Here is a 14,424-nt window from a genome sequence, read left to right on the forward strand (position 1 = left end):
CCTTGGCCTGGCTGGGTGGTGGGAAGCCACAGTCTCCTCCCTCCCCACGGGCCTCACACTACCCAGACCCCTGGGTGCCCCGTCTCTTGTCTGTCATTCCCATCACAAACATGAAGCCTTCTCATTAGAGAAAATCTGGGAAACTCCAAGGTGTTAAAAGACAAAACCACCCAAGAAGCCCCTGGACCCCCAAAGGGCAATGATGGAGTTGGGGTTCAGGCAGGTCTGACCCCGAGACTCGGACCTGGTCCCAGCTCTTAACACCCACCAGTGTGTGACCTGGAGCACGTCGCTTTGACCACTCTCTGCCTCGATTTCCTCATCTGTAAGACATGTGTGAGAACAGTATCACCCCACCCCACTTGTTGTGAGGATTGACCAAAATGATCGACATAAAAGTTCCAGTAACACAATGACAAACACGAGAAAACAGGCATTAAGTGGCTGTGTACTAATCTCACTCAACTTGTGGCTGTGATTCCCTCCAGTTCTTTCTCCTCAGTATACATTTGGGCTCACCCGCCAACTTCACACTGCTCAGACCACGTCACCCTCTGCCTCTCCCTATCAACATAGCCAGGAGTGTCTTGCAAAATACCTGCCACTTTCTGCAAGCCTGACCCTCCAGTTCACAATCCCTATGGGTACCCATAGGGGTGCCCACTGAGGCTTTCTTCCCAACATTTTTCAGAATTCTACATCACTCACGTGTGATGGTTTTCCTAGAGACAGTGCTTTCTCTGCAGAAAGTCTTATTTCCTTAGGAGACATTCCCAGAAGCAGAAAGTGCCCCTGTGTAAGGTCAGGCCACGTGTTCCCGGCACTCTGGTCATCTGCACGCACTTAAGTTCTCGTTTGCTTCAATGAAGCCAGCTTTGCCGAATCCCTCAAGAGCTGTGGAGCTATAACTTGAGAAATTTTTTAAAAGATTTTATTTCTCTATTTTTAGAAAGAGGGGAAAGGAAGGAGAAAGACAGGGAAAGAAACATCACTGTGTGGTTGCCTCTCACATGGCCCCCACTGGGGACCCGGACTGTGACCCACTCATGTGCCGTGACCAGGAATTGAACCAGTGACCCTCTGGTTCTGAGGCTGGCACTCAATCCACTGAGCCACACCAGCCAGGGCTGAGAGATTTTTTTTCTGCTGGGAATGGAACCATGTTCAGGGCAGGCTCCGTCCCCATCCTCCTGCCCCAGGGCCTGCCCAGCCCACTCCCAGCCTCCAAGCCTTGAGAGTGATGGTTAAGCCTCTTGTCAGATGTGTAGAAGATGGGGGATAGAAGACTGTGGGCAGAGAGGGACAAAAGGCTAGTTGGGGCACAAGATAGTTTAAGTGAGTGGACTGGGACAGAGTTGGTGAGTCCCAATGGACATAGTGGGGGTCAGTGAATAGTTTTAATGGCATACAGTCACACCCTTCCCTTTAATTTTCTGCTTTCACAGTCAAAGAGTAGTTGCAACAGAGATCTTATGATCTCTGTTGCAAAACCTAAAGCCTATATACTATCAGAATTATTTATCAACATCTTAGACAGAGGATTGCTTAGGGCTTGCCAATGCAGCTGCCAGGAAACAGGTGAGAAAGAAGTGAGTGAGGTGAACTTGGTGTGAGAAACATCAGGGAGCAGTAGGGACGGGTGAGGACTACACAAACTGAAGAGCACATGGCCCAGCCAAAGAGGGCAGCTTGAGTCAGCTGTGGGCTAGGCCCAGAGTTGCCAGGGCTTGCAATCTCTAAGATACATTAGAAATCTAGATGTTTGTGTGAACAAGTAAAGAGGCTGAAGAAGATGAGCACATGGCCTCAGATTTCACCTCTGCCACTTCCTCACTGTGTGACCTCGATCAACGCCCTTGACTCTCATATCTATAAACTGGGCATAGTAACAGCACCTGTTTCATAGGGCTGTGATGATTATTAAACATGTTCCCCCGCTCAGGCCCCATGAACAAGGTCATGCTGAGACTAAGCATGGGGTAAGTATTTGCTAAATTAATGCTTTGGTTTTCTAATCCTGCCAGTTTAAAACTATGGTGCCAGCTGTGGGCAGACCAAAGAAAACACATGGATGTTCTGCTTCCAGCCCTAGGTCATAAGTTTGCAGCGTGGTTAAGAGGCATGAACTTGGAAGCCAGGGAGGCTGGCTGAATGAAGCCCAGCTTTGCCACTCGTACCATCTAGGTGACCTTGGGCAACAAAGCTGCCCTGGGCACCTCGGGTTCCTGTCTATAGTGCTAGGCCAGAGTCATTGTGAGGATTACAGGGTAGCGTCCTGAAAGGGCCTGGAGGAGCAGCTTACCTGTCTCTGCCATCAGGCTCCGCTCCCTGCGATGGGGGATCCCCCTGAGTGGGGTCACAGGGAGTGGGTGGGGCTCTGATTCTTCAGTTAACTGTCATCCTCTCCCCTCCCCCTCACTACAAACACAAGAATCTACCAGGACGGGGCACCCCCTAAAGTTCCCACAGGAACCTAGGGCCTCCAGGTGCCACACCAGGCCACTTTTCTCTCTCTGTCCCCCACAGGTCTGGCCCCCGGGCTTTGCTGGGGAAGAGTCTGAGAGGAGAGTCTGCCTGGGCCATAGGTGCGTCAGGAGGGGGAGCTGGGCGAGGGGAGGAGCAGATCTCTGGGACTGGCGCATGTTGGGAATGGAGCTCAGTCTCCCTCCAGAGGCAGGTCCCCAGGGCACCTCTCGCCACAGCCCTTGGGCCCTGGGGGCTTGGGGGTTAGAAAGATCAGGGGAATTAATGTGGGGGAGTGTCTGGAAGCAGAGCTAAGGAGCCAGGGTTGGAAAGTGAGAACTCGGGTAGTCTGCCTCTGGAGCCCCAGCAATCTTCTTCTCCCCACCTCACCCAGATGACAGGCGTTGTTGTGCCCTTTGCCCCATGGACCCCCTGAGGCGATCCCCCTCTCCCTGCTCATCAAGGGCCTCCAGCCCCAGGACCCCGCCCTGCGAGATGTTTGGTTTTGTGGGCATTGAGGCCGTGCTGGACCAACTGAAGATCAAGGCCATGAAGATGGGTTTTGAGTTCAACATCATGGTGGTGGGTGAGTGAGGGGCAGGGGCTCACAGGAGGACAGACCAATGCGCCAGGGCATGTTGCTCACCTCTCAGGGCCTCTGTCTCCACATCTGTTATAAGGGGGCCTACAGAAGTACCTCACAGGCGTGTTGTAGTTGAAAATCTGGGAAACACTGAACTGTTAAAAGAAAAAAATCACCTATGAAACCCCAGCCAAAACCAAACAGCAATAAAAGAGGTTGCTCAGGCAGGACGTGGTGAGTGCCCGTGCTCAGATCCTGGTCCTGGCCCTAAACTCACCAACCCACCAGTGTGTGATCTTGGGCACAGTCCCTGACCCCTCTCTGCCTCAGTTTCTTCATTTGACTTAGCATAGTGCCTGGGGTTTCATTGATCCTCCACATGTCAGTTTATCTGGAATTGCTTTTTTTATACATGCCCAGTTAATTTTGTAGGTCAAAAATTAATTTAACAAAACAAACTAGAGATAACAGGACCCAAAATATCAGAGTGTGTATCACCAATTAAGGGTGTTATTCTATGGCAGCAGTATAATAGAAATGTAACATGAGCCACATATGTGATTTTTAAATTTCCCAGTAGCCGCCTTTAAAAAAGTAAAACAGGAGAAATTAATTTTAATCATCTATTTGATGTAACCCAATATGTTCCAAAATGCTATCATCTCAACATGTACTCTGTATAAAAATTGTGAGACCTTTTACATTCTTTATGTCATACCAAGTCTGCAAAGCCTGGTTCGCATTTCCAATTGAGGGTACATCTCAATTCAGACCTGCCGTTTTATAAGTTGTAATAGCAGGTGTGGCTAGTGTATTGGACAGCACAACCCTAAGGACAATTTAAGTAATATACACAAAGGAGTGTCCTGTGTTGTAAAGTAGGATGTTTCCTACTGGGGGACATAGTCCACAGAGTTGGAGAACCACCTCACACCCCACAGGCAGGATGAGTGAATTTCACCAAGTAGCAAAAGAAGCCAGACACAAAAGAGCACCTGCTGGGTGATTCTCTAGATCAAGGGTGGGCAAAGCTGCACCCTGTTGATAGAAGTCAAAAGAACGGCTGTCCCTGGGGGACTGGGTTAATAGTCACTGAGATGGGGGCATGAGCAGGCTTGTGGGGAGCTGAGGGTTCTATTTCATGATCTGCTGCTGTGTATACAGGTTGTTTAGTTTATAAAAACTCGTTTAACTCCCCGTCAATGGACGAATGGATAACCACACTGTGGTCTGTCCATCCAATGGAATATTATTTGGCCATGAAAAAGAATGAAGAGGTGATGCATACTACAATATGGATGGGCTCTGGCTGGTGAGGATCAGTGGATTGAGTGTCGGCCTGTGAACAAAAGGGTTGCTGGTTCAATTCCCAGTCAAGGCATATGCCTGGGTTTCAGTCCAGGTCCTCAGTACAGGGTGTGTGAGAGGCAACCACACACTAATGTTTCTTTCCTTCTCTTTCTCCTTCCTTTCCCTTCTGTCTAAAAATAAATAAATAAAATATATTTTTTAAAAAGGAGGAACTTTGAAAACTTTAAGCTGAGTGAAAGAAGCCACACACACAAAAAGATAAATATTGCATGAATCCATGCATATAAAATATATAGATAGGTAAATCCATAGAGATAGAAAGTAAATTAATGGCTGCTGGGGGCTGGGGAAGAAATGGAAATGACTGCTTTATACTTTAATTGGGGGGTGATGAAAGTATTTTGGGGCTAGACAGAGGTGGTGGTTACACAACACTACAAATGTACTAAATGTTTTTGAATTATTTACTTTAAATGGTTACTGGTTAATTCTTTTATTATATGAACTTTACCTCATAAGTAAAAGGGTAAGCATGGAGGTGGACACTTAGGTAGCATACACTTTTCTATATTATGTTATACTTAGTAAACAGTTCACTTTCTAAAAAGATTTATTTAAGAGTTTGAGAAACACTGCCTAAAATGTCCACTGTTATTGCTGTCATGTGGTTACTCCCAGGGCAGAGTGGGCTGGGCAAGTCCACAATGGTGAACACACTCTTCAAGTCCAAGATGTGGAAGTCCACCCCACCAGGCCTGGGGCAGGGGCCCATGCCCCAAACGCTACAGCTGCACTCGGTGACCCATGGTAAGTGAGACCCCCAGCCTCACCCTCATCCTCACCCTGCCCCAACCAGGCCCAGTCTCTTCCTCTCTGCACGCTCCCTCCACAGTCATCGAGGAGAAGGGTCTGAAGCTCAAGCTGACTGTGACCGACACACCTGGCTTCGGGGACCAGATCAACAACGACAAGTGGTGGGTTGGTCTTCTAGAGTGGGGCTGAGCCCTGATCACCCTGGTCCCTGCCCCTCCAGCCCCTGGGAAATATCTGAGCCCTGGAACAACCTGGCTGTTATCTCTGAGCCTCAGTTTGTCTATATAATGAATGTATGCCTTTCTCCCTCCACGATCGAAGGGCATCAGTATGTAAAGTTTTAGCTTGCTGTCTGACACACAGTAAGCACTCAATAAAGGTTATAATATAGCAGGGGTTAGAAGCCCACACTCCAGAGTCAGGACCCCTGGGTTAGACCACTTTCTAGCTGCCCAACCTAGGACTAGTCACAGAAGCTCTCTGAATCCCAGTTTCCTTCTTTCGAATTTGGAAATGATGACACCCACCTTGCAGAGGTGTTCAGGGCTCTCAGTGAGACACACACATACACACACAAAATCAGCATTGGCTGCCTAATTTGTGGGACCCAGTGTAATGAAAATGTGAGGGCCCTTGTTCAAAAATTATCAAGAATTAGACTTCCAGTAAAAATAAAGGCATACACACTCTTCACCTCCTTGCACAACCACAGAGAGAATTACAACAATATCTCAAAACAAATAACAACCAGAATTGTCAGAAAATTAGTCCCACAACCAAGAATGTAAAGAAGCCACATTCATCCAGACTGGTGGGAGGGGCAGAGTCACTGAGATGAGAGGACAGGCACAGAGATGTGGTGTGGCGTGGAGAGGTGGCGGTAGCAGAATGGGCAGTCCCAACTCACAAGTGTAGATAAAAATCAAGAGGGATACATTGGGATCGAGGTATCCCAGCCCCAGGCCAGACCACACAGCCCAGGGTTCCAGCACTGGGAGGATAGATCCCCATAACTTCTGGCTGCAAAAACCAGTGGGGACTGTGGTGGCAGAAGACACTGCTGGATTTTGAGGAGAGTCTGTTTAAAGGGCCCAAATGGACTTAAAACATACCCAAACCCACCCACTCGGGGATTCACGACTAGGGAGCAGCTGGAAGGGTGCCAGTCACATACAGGAAGTGGGTGAAGTGACTGGAATCAGGGCAAGTGCTAGACAAACCTCCAGGAGCCAGGCAGCAGCATTGCCCCTCTCCAAGCACCCGCCACACACACACACACACACACACACACAGCCACAAAGCAGTGAAGCAGGTTGCCCTGCCCTGGTGATTACCTAAGGCTCTCCCCACACAATTTACAGGTGCCTTTTCTAAGACAGGGAGTCAAAGCAGCTCTACCTAATATATAGAAACAAACACAGGGAGGCTGTTGAATTGAAGAAACAAAGAAATATGGCCCAAATGAAAGAATGGAACAAAACCCCAGAAAACGAACTAAACGAAACAGAGATAGCCAACTTATCAGATGCAGAGTTCAAAACAATGATGATCAGGATGCTCAGAGAACTCACAGAATACATCAAAAACATAAGGGAAGAATAAAGGTACACTAAGTGAAATAAAGAAAAATCTGCAGGCAACCAATACTGGAGAGGATGAAGCTGAGAATCAAATCAACGATTTGGAACACATGAAAGGAAAAGGCATTCAATCAGAACAGCAAGAAGAAAAAAGAATTAAAAAATTCAAGGATAAGCTTAGGAATCTCTGGGACAACTTTAAATGTACCGACATTCAAATCACAGAGGTGCCAGAAAGAGAAGAGGAAGAACAGGAAATTGAAAACTTATTTGAAAAAATAATGAAAGAAGACTGCCCTAATTTGGCAAAGGAAATAAACATACAAGTTCAGGAAGCAGAGAGTCCCAAACAAGTTAGACCAAAGAGGACCATACCAAGACACATCATAATTAATATGCAAAAGGTTAAAGACAAAGAGAGGCTCTTAAAAGCAGCAAGAGAAAAACAGAGAGTTACCTACAAAGGAGTTCCCATAAGACTAGCAATTGATTTCTCAAAAGAAATTTTGCATTCAAGAAGGGACCAGCAAGAAGTATTCAAAGTGATAAGAAGCAAGGGCCTATAACCTAAATAACTCTATCCAACAGAGCTATCATTTAAAATAGAAGGGCTGATTGTTCCTCAGCCTTTTAGCGAAGATGAAGTGTAACATGGAAGAGCAGATAAAGTGCTTCCCAGACAAGGTAAAGCTAAAGGAGTTCATCATCACCAAGCCATATTACATGAAATGTTAAAGACTTATTTAAGAAAAAGGAGAGTTTCCCTGGCTGGTGTAGTTCAATGGACTGAGTGCCAGCTTATGAACCAAAAGGTTGCTGGTTTGATTCTCAGTCAGGGCACATATCTGGGTTGCAGGCCAGGTCTCTTCCCCTCTCTCTCTAAATAAATAAATAAAATGTTAAAAAAAGAAAAAGAAGATCAAAACTATGAGCATTCACAACTACCAACTGAATCTAAAAAAAAAAAAAAAACAAACAAACTAAGCAAACAACCAGAACAGGAACAGAATCACAGAAATGGAGATCACGTGGAGGGTTATTTATTTGTAGGGAGGGGAAGAGGCAGAATGTGGGAAAAGGTAGAGGGAATAAGAAGCATAAATAGTAGGTACAAAGTAGACCTATTTTAGACCAGGGGGAGGTTAAAAATAGTATAGGAAATGTAGAAGCTAAAGAACTTACATGTATGACCCAAAGATGTAAACTAAGTGGGGTGGGGATTGCTGGAGGGAAGGTGGGTACCAGGTGGAAAGGGATAAATGGGGGAAAATTGGGACAATTGTAATAGCATAATCAATAAAATCTTTTTTCAATTATCAAGAACTCTAAGACCACAACCACAGAACATTCAGCCAAGCATGGCCCTTCTAAATACAGAGCCCTGTGCTCCATTCGCCCTCCTGTGAAGCTGACACCTCACAAGATACATTGGGCACTTACTACATGCGAGCTCTCTTCTAGAACTGGGGGCACAGCAACAAACAAAACAGAAGAACATCCTAGCCTACATGGAATTTACATTGTCACAGGGGTGAAGTAAGAGGAACAAAACAATCAGCTATACAGAAAGTGAGCCTGAACTCTATCATCCAAACAGGACATTTCTGAGAGTGAAAGGGGTACAGAGCTGTAGGGGTGGCAATTTTAAGCAGAGTGAACAAGAAAGGCCTCCAGGAAAAGGTGACATTTGGGTGCAAACTTCCAAGACGAGAGAATAAGCCATGTGGTCATAGGGAAACAAGTGTTCAAGGCTGAGGGTGACATGTACAAAGGCTCTGAGGTAGGTAGGCTGGTGTGGCTGGCAGGGCAAGAGCAGCAGGGAGAGGAGAGGGGCGGGTAGGCAGGGAGCAGTGGTAGGGTGGTATAGGGCCTTGTAGGGCAATGTAAGGACTTTGGCTTTTGTTCAGTTCCTGGAAGTTGGGCAGAAAAAGGATGTGACCTAACTCCTGCTTTTGGAAGGACCTCCTTGGCTGCTGTTGAAAACAACCCACAAAGGGAAGGGGCCCAGGGAGTGGAGTTAGGAAATCCTTACCAGAATCAGGCAAAAGTCCACAGTGGTTTGAACCAACAGCAATTTCTCTTGTTTAATGCTCACTCCCCCCAGCCCAAAGTAGGTGTTCTTATTGTCCCCATTTTATAGACAAGGAGGTTGAGCCTCAATTTTGAGAACAGCAAGGGGGCCTCTCTGATGATACAAAGGAATAAGGGTGGGGGAGTTGGGGTGGAGAGTGTACTTGGGTGCTCAAGCACCTCAAGTTGTACAAGACCAAAGGTCCTGCACCCTGGGTGAACATGTTAATTGGTCATCGGCAGGGGTGACCACCCAAAGAACTCAGGGAGACAGGTGGGGCTCCTGGGCACAGTCCTGAAGTCGGATCCATCTCCTGCCCCAGCTGGGACCCCATCCTGGGCTACATCAATGAACAGTATGAGCAGTACCTGCAGGAAGAGATCCTCATCACCCGCCAGCGTTACATCCCCGACACCCGGGTGCACTGCTGTATATACTTCGTGCCGCCCACTGGGCACTGGTGAGGTGGTTGGGCCAGCCAGGGCAGAGAGGAGTAGGAGGAGGGAGAGAAGGGGTTCTCGGCATGGGCTGTGGGCTGGCACCCCCTCACTCACACACTTGCTGCTGCCACTGTCACCGCCATCACTGCCCTGGCTGAGCAGCCTGCGGCCCCTGGACATCGAGTTCCTGCAGCGGCTATGCCGGACTGTGAATGTGGTGCCCGTGATCGCCCGGGCGGACAGCCTGACCATTGAGGAGCGAGAGAACTTCAGGCGCAGGGTGATCTGGGTGCCTGGGACGAGGCTGGGGGTGGTGCAGGTGGGGAGGGGGTGGAATACACAGGCTGAGCTGAGGTTACCTGTGTGTGGCCCCCAGATCCAGCACAACCTGAAGACTCACTGCATCGATGTGTACCCACAGAAGTGCTTTGATGAGGACATCAGTGACAAGATCCTCAACAGCAAGATTCGGGTAGGAGGCCATGAGGGCAGGGAGGCTACTGTGACAAAGAGTGATTCTCTTTCCATTCATCCTCTCTTTTTTTATATATTCTATTTTTTTAATTTTAATTGTTGTTCAAGTAGTTTTCTGCCCTTTACCCCCATCCCAGCCCACTCCCCTCCATTCATCTTTTCATCTGAATATTACATCGAGGGGAGAATTCATATATTTCCAGCAGACATAAATCATCCAAACACTTAAGATGAACAAGAAATAGGTCATATCAACAACTCATAAATAAGAGAAAATATTTGCAAATCTATATCTGAAAAGGGACTTGTACCCTAATTATATAAAGATCTCTTACAAATCAACAATAAAATACAACCCAACTTAAGAACGGGCAAAGGATCTTGAATAGACATTTCTCCAGAGATTTAGAAGGCTGGCCAGTGAGCATATGAAGAGGTGCTCAGCATCCTAAGGGAAGTGCAAATCAAAAGCACAAGATGCGTAATGCCCACTAGGATGGCTATTATCCAAACGACAGACAACAACAAGCGTCAGTGAAGATGTGGAGAAACTGAAGCTCTCACACACCTCTGGGGGGAATGTCAGGTGGTGCAGCTGCTTTGGAAGACAATCTGACAGTTCCTCAAAAGATTAAGCACTAAGTCACCACATGACCCAGTAATTTCTCTCCCAAAAGAAATGAAAACCCATGTCCACATAAAAACTTGTACACAGATGTTCATAGAATTATTCATAACAATCCACATGTCCATAAACTTGGGAATGTATAAAAAAAGTGGTATATCCACACAATGGAATATTGTAGCCATAAAAAAGAATTAATTTCTGGTAGATGCTGCAACATGCACAAACCTTGAAAACATGATGCTCAGTGGGAGAAGGCAGACAGACATAAAAGGCCACACGTTGAATGGTTTTATTATATGAACTGTTCAGAACTGGCAAGTCTATAGAGACAGGAAGTACATTGGTGTTTGCCAGGGGCTGGGGGGCAGGAAGAATAGAGAGTGACTGACTGCTAAAGGAGAGAGGGTTTCCTTCAGGTGGTGATAGAAAATCTCCGGAATTAGGCTGTGGTCATGGTTGCACAATTTTGTGAATATACTAAAACCCACTGGACTGTACCTCTAAAAGGTCACCCTTTTATAGCATGTGATTTATATTTCAAAAAAGCTGTGACAAAAAACTAGTTTTTTGGAAACTATAGTTCCCAAAGAGGGAACTAGCTCTCATCTTCACGTTCTCTGAATTAACCGAATTGCAACTCCAAGCCCCTATGCTGCTCTCCTCACAAAGCATTCAATGTCAGTCTATCTGGAATGAGCAAAACACCTGGGCAAGGTCTGGGGTCCACCACCCATAGACACCAGGCCTCGACTCCCTCCCCAAGGAACCCTGCTCACCTACACAGTACTTTTGCTTGGATTAGAAAAAAGTATGCCCTGGCTGGTATAGCTCAGTGGATTGAGCATGGGCTGCAAACCGAAGGGCCGCCAGTTTGATTCCCAGTCAAGACACATGCCTGGGTTGCAGGCCAGTTTCCTAATGCGGCCACGAGAGGCAACCACACACTGATGTTTCTCTCCCTCTCTTTCTCCCTTCCTTCCCCTCTCTCTAAAAATAAATAAATAACATCTTTTTTTTTTAAGAAAAAAGCAACAGCTGCTTCATAGTGGGGGCCTACCCTTGACTTCTGCCCTGCACAGCTGCCTGACCAAGTGTTTGTGCAGCACACAAACTGCACAGCAGCACACGGAGGCCCTGCCTCCTGCACCTGATTTTTCTGCACTCTCCCTCTTTCCCTCCCCACCAGAGCAATGAATAGGATTTCCTATGAGAGTTGAGCACCCTGGCCTTTACCACCTCTGCATTCTGTCCTGAGGTGGGCGAAGACAGCAGCCTAGCCACCGCTGGAACAGAGCTGGGGGAGTACAAGCAACACATTCTCAAATTAAAAACTCAATAGATCATCCAACATAACATTTATTGAGCATTTAGTTACTACCAGCTGGCACATAATAAATGTACAACAAATGGTTACTATTATTAGCATCAATATTATTCCCTGTTATAAATTAATTCTAGAAATAAAAACAAACCCATAAACAGCACTTTAGAGTTTACAAGCTTGAATCTCTGCTTCTGGTCAAGAGCAAGTAAACAACTAGAATTTATAACAGGGTAAGCAAACATTTTTTTAACTTATTGATTTGAGAGGAAGAGGAAGGGAGAGAGAAAGACATCGATTTGTTGTTCCACTTATCGATGCATTCATTTGTTGATTCTTGTATGTGCCCTGACTGGCGTTCGAACCCACAACCTTGGCATATCAGTACAATGCTCTAACCAACTGAGCTGCCCAGCCAGGGCCAAGGCTTTAGCAAACATTTTCGTGACAGGCCAGGGGATGGTAAATACAGGGTGGGGCAAAAGTAGGTTTACAATTGTGAGTGCACAAAACACACTTTATTCTTGTGTTATTGTGTATTAATTATTATATTATTTTCCATACGAACAACTATAAACCTACTCTTGCCCCACCCTACATTTTAGACTGTGTGGGCCGAGTGGTCTCTGTCGCAATTCCTCAGCTCTGCTGTGGTTGTGTGAAAGCCACACAGACAAGAGTAACTGAGTGGACAGGGCTGTGTGCCAATACACGTTACAGAGGAAAATGGGAGGTGGGCCGAGCTGGCCCGTGAGCGGTGGGGGCCCTCCCCTGGTTTACGAAATTATCCTGGTAACTGTTGAATGTGATTACTCTTCCTGTTTCATAGGTAAGGTAAGAAATTGATGTTAGCAAGATTTTAGTAACATGGCTATTTGTACAGACAGTTGCAAGGGTTACTCTGCTAACCCTTAATAATGCTAAACACTTTGCAAACATTCACAAAGCTCTCTATCATTACTGTTAAAGTTCTCACTCTACAGATGAGGAAACTGAGGCACTGATTTGACTTTGCATCTTCTAACTTATTAGCTATCTTGTGCTCCTTCTACCACTTTCTCTTCCCACCAATGACAGCACCCCGTTGGGATCTTCTCTCCTCACCTGCCTGGTGGGGCCAACCCTCTGGTTTTGTCCCCTCCCTGCAGGACCGGATTCCCTTTGCTGTGGTCGGGGCTGACAGAGAGCACTTGGTGAATGGGAAGTGTGTGTTGGGCCGGAAGACGAAGTGGGGCATTATTGAAGGTCAGTGCAAGTATTTAGGGAGGACGCAGGTGAGAATGGGTTGGAAACCAGGGTACATCTTACTGTCTTTGGAAAACTTAGCAGCCATCACGTGATCCCAGTGACTAAGCCCACAGCCCAGGAACAGAGGCCTGAGATCAAGCCCCTCTTTGCAGCTGGGAGGCATCAGAAAAGCTGTTGGCTCTCTGGGCCTCAGTTTCCTCACAGCAAAAATGAACATGATGGTGACAGCGACCTCACAGGGTGGCTGGAGGGGGCAGAGCCACCACTTTGGACAGTGCCCAGCACCCAGAAGGCACCCTATTCGTGCACCAGAATTTGTTGAGAGCCCTACTATGTGCTGGGCATTCTACATGCAGTTCCTAAGGAGGAGAAAGTAAAAGTAGGACCAACAGGGTCCCTGTCCTCATAGAGCTGGCAAGACAATGACAGATGGGAGAAGCACAGTGAAGGAAATGTGTGAGGTGGGAGAGGGGTTGCTACCTGAGGAGGGCCCTGCTGAGGATAAGACTAGAAGGTAAAGGAGCAGTGGTCAAATCTGATGAGCCCCTGATATATCAAAATAATTATTTAAAGTAGAATATAATATATATTATCTTGTGTATATACTATATTATCGTATGCATATACCATATATAGTATAATGTATACATGTGGTGTATATATAGGGTATAATATAGATATGATAATGTTGCCATTATTACATATATAATAATAAATGAGCAATGGACTCATTGATTTAACAACTGTTTGTAGGAGCCACCTGTACCAGGCACTGGGGACACAGCAATGAATGAATGAATGAATCAATGAATCAAGAATGGGAGCTAGGAAAAGACAGGGAAAGGGTGATAGTGGGTGCCGGGTGTTGTGCAGCATACAGTGGGCACTTATTTGGTGCTCAGTGTCCTATCTTGCAGTGGAGAACATGGCACACTGTGAGTTCGCCCTCCTGAGAGACCTGCTCATCCGGTGAGGGTGCAAGTAGCCCAGGGGCTCTGGTGGGCCTGGGGGCCGCAGTGGCCAGCCCAAGCTGACCTGACATCCATCTCCCAGCTCCCACCTCCAAGACCTGAAGGACATCACCCACAATGTCCACTATGAAAACTACCGTGTCTGCAGACTCAACAAAAGCCACATGCTGCCCCGTGGCCCCGGCTGGGTGAACCTGGCCCCGGCACCCCCCAGCACCCCAGCTACCCCTGGGCCCTCGAAGGCTCGCCAGAAGGTCCACAACAATTTCACAGAGGAGTGGTGAGCGCAGGCACAGCCCAGGCCCCTGGGATTCCCCAAGCACTCAGCAGCCCCCCAACACACACCTGTGTACCAGAGCGTGTATTAAATAAAGGTGGACATTGCTTTTTATGAAAAGCTGTACTTTGGGGAAAAAAAGTTTTGTAAATGACTTCTTTGAGCTATCTTCAATAAATTAATGGTTCTTTTTTTTTTCTTTTCTTTTTTTTTTTTTTAAGATTTAGAGAGAAGGGAAGGGAGG

General features: G+C 46.8%; 1 protein-coding gene across 1 annotated transcript; it reads left to right on the top strand.

Annotated features, from left to right (window-relative positions):
* The first annotated feature begins 1,928 nt into the window (after positions 1-1,928).
* On the top strand, positions 1,929-14,187 carry SEPTIN12 (septin 12). Its single transcript, XM_045820664.1, has 11 exons — positions 1,929-1,979; positions 2,527-2,585; positions 2,858-3,049; positions 5,036-5,164; positions 5,250-5,331; positions 9,144-9,281; positions 9,424-9,541; positions 9,638-9,733; positions 12,833-12,929; positions 13,850-13,901; positions 13,986-14,187. The coding sequence occupies exons 1-11, from the start codon at positions 1,948-1,950 to the stop codon at positions 14,185-14,187; spliced, it is 1,197 nt and encodes a 398-aa protein (XP_045676620.1). The 5' UTR covers positions 1,929-1,947.
* The last annotated feature ends 237 nt before the right edge of the window (positions 14,188-14,424 follow it).

This window comes from Phyllostomus hastatus, unplaced genomic scaffold (assembly GCF_019186645.2).
Source record: "Phyllostomus hastatus isolate PE091 unplaced genomic scaffold, TTU_PhHast_1.1 phas_scaffold_442, whole genome shotgun sequence".
Taxonomy (NCBI): domain Eukaryota; kingdom Metazoa; phylum Chordata; class Mammalia; order Chiroptera; family Phyllostomidae; genus Phyllostomus; species Phyllostomus hastatus.

What these genes read in the sequence shown, in the direction of transcription:
- SEPTIN12 (XM_045820664.1), top strand. Translation starts at nt 1,948, where the DNA reads ATGAACAAGGTCATGCTGAGACTAAGCATGGG. An exon ending in AGAGTCTGCCTGGGCCATAG is followed by an intron (nt 2,586 to 2,857) that starts GTGCGTCAGGAG and finishes CACCTCACCCAG; the next exon opens with ATGACAGGCGTTGTTGTGCC. An exon ending in GTGCCGCCCACTGGGCACTG is followed by an intron (nt 9,282 to 9,423) that starts GTGAGGTGGTTG and finishes CTGGCTGAGCAG; the next exon opens with CCTGCGGCCCCTGGACATCG.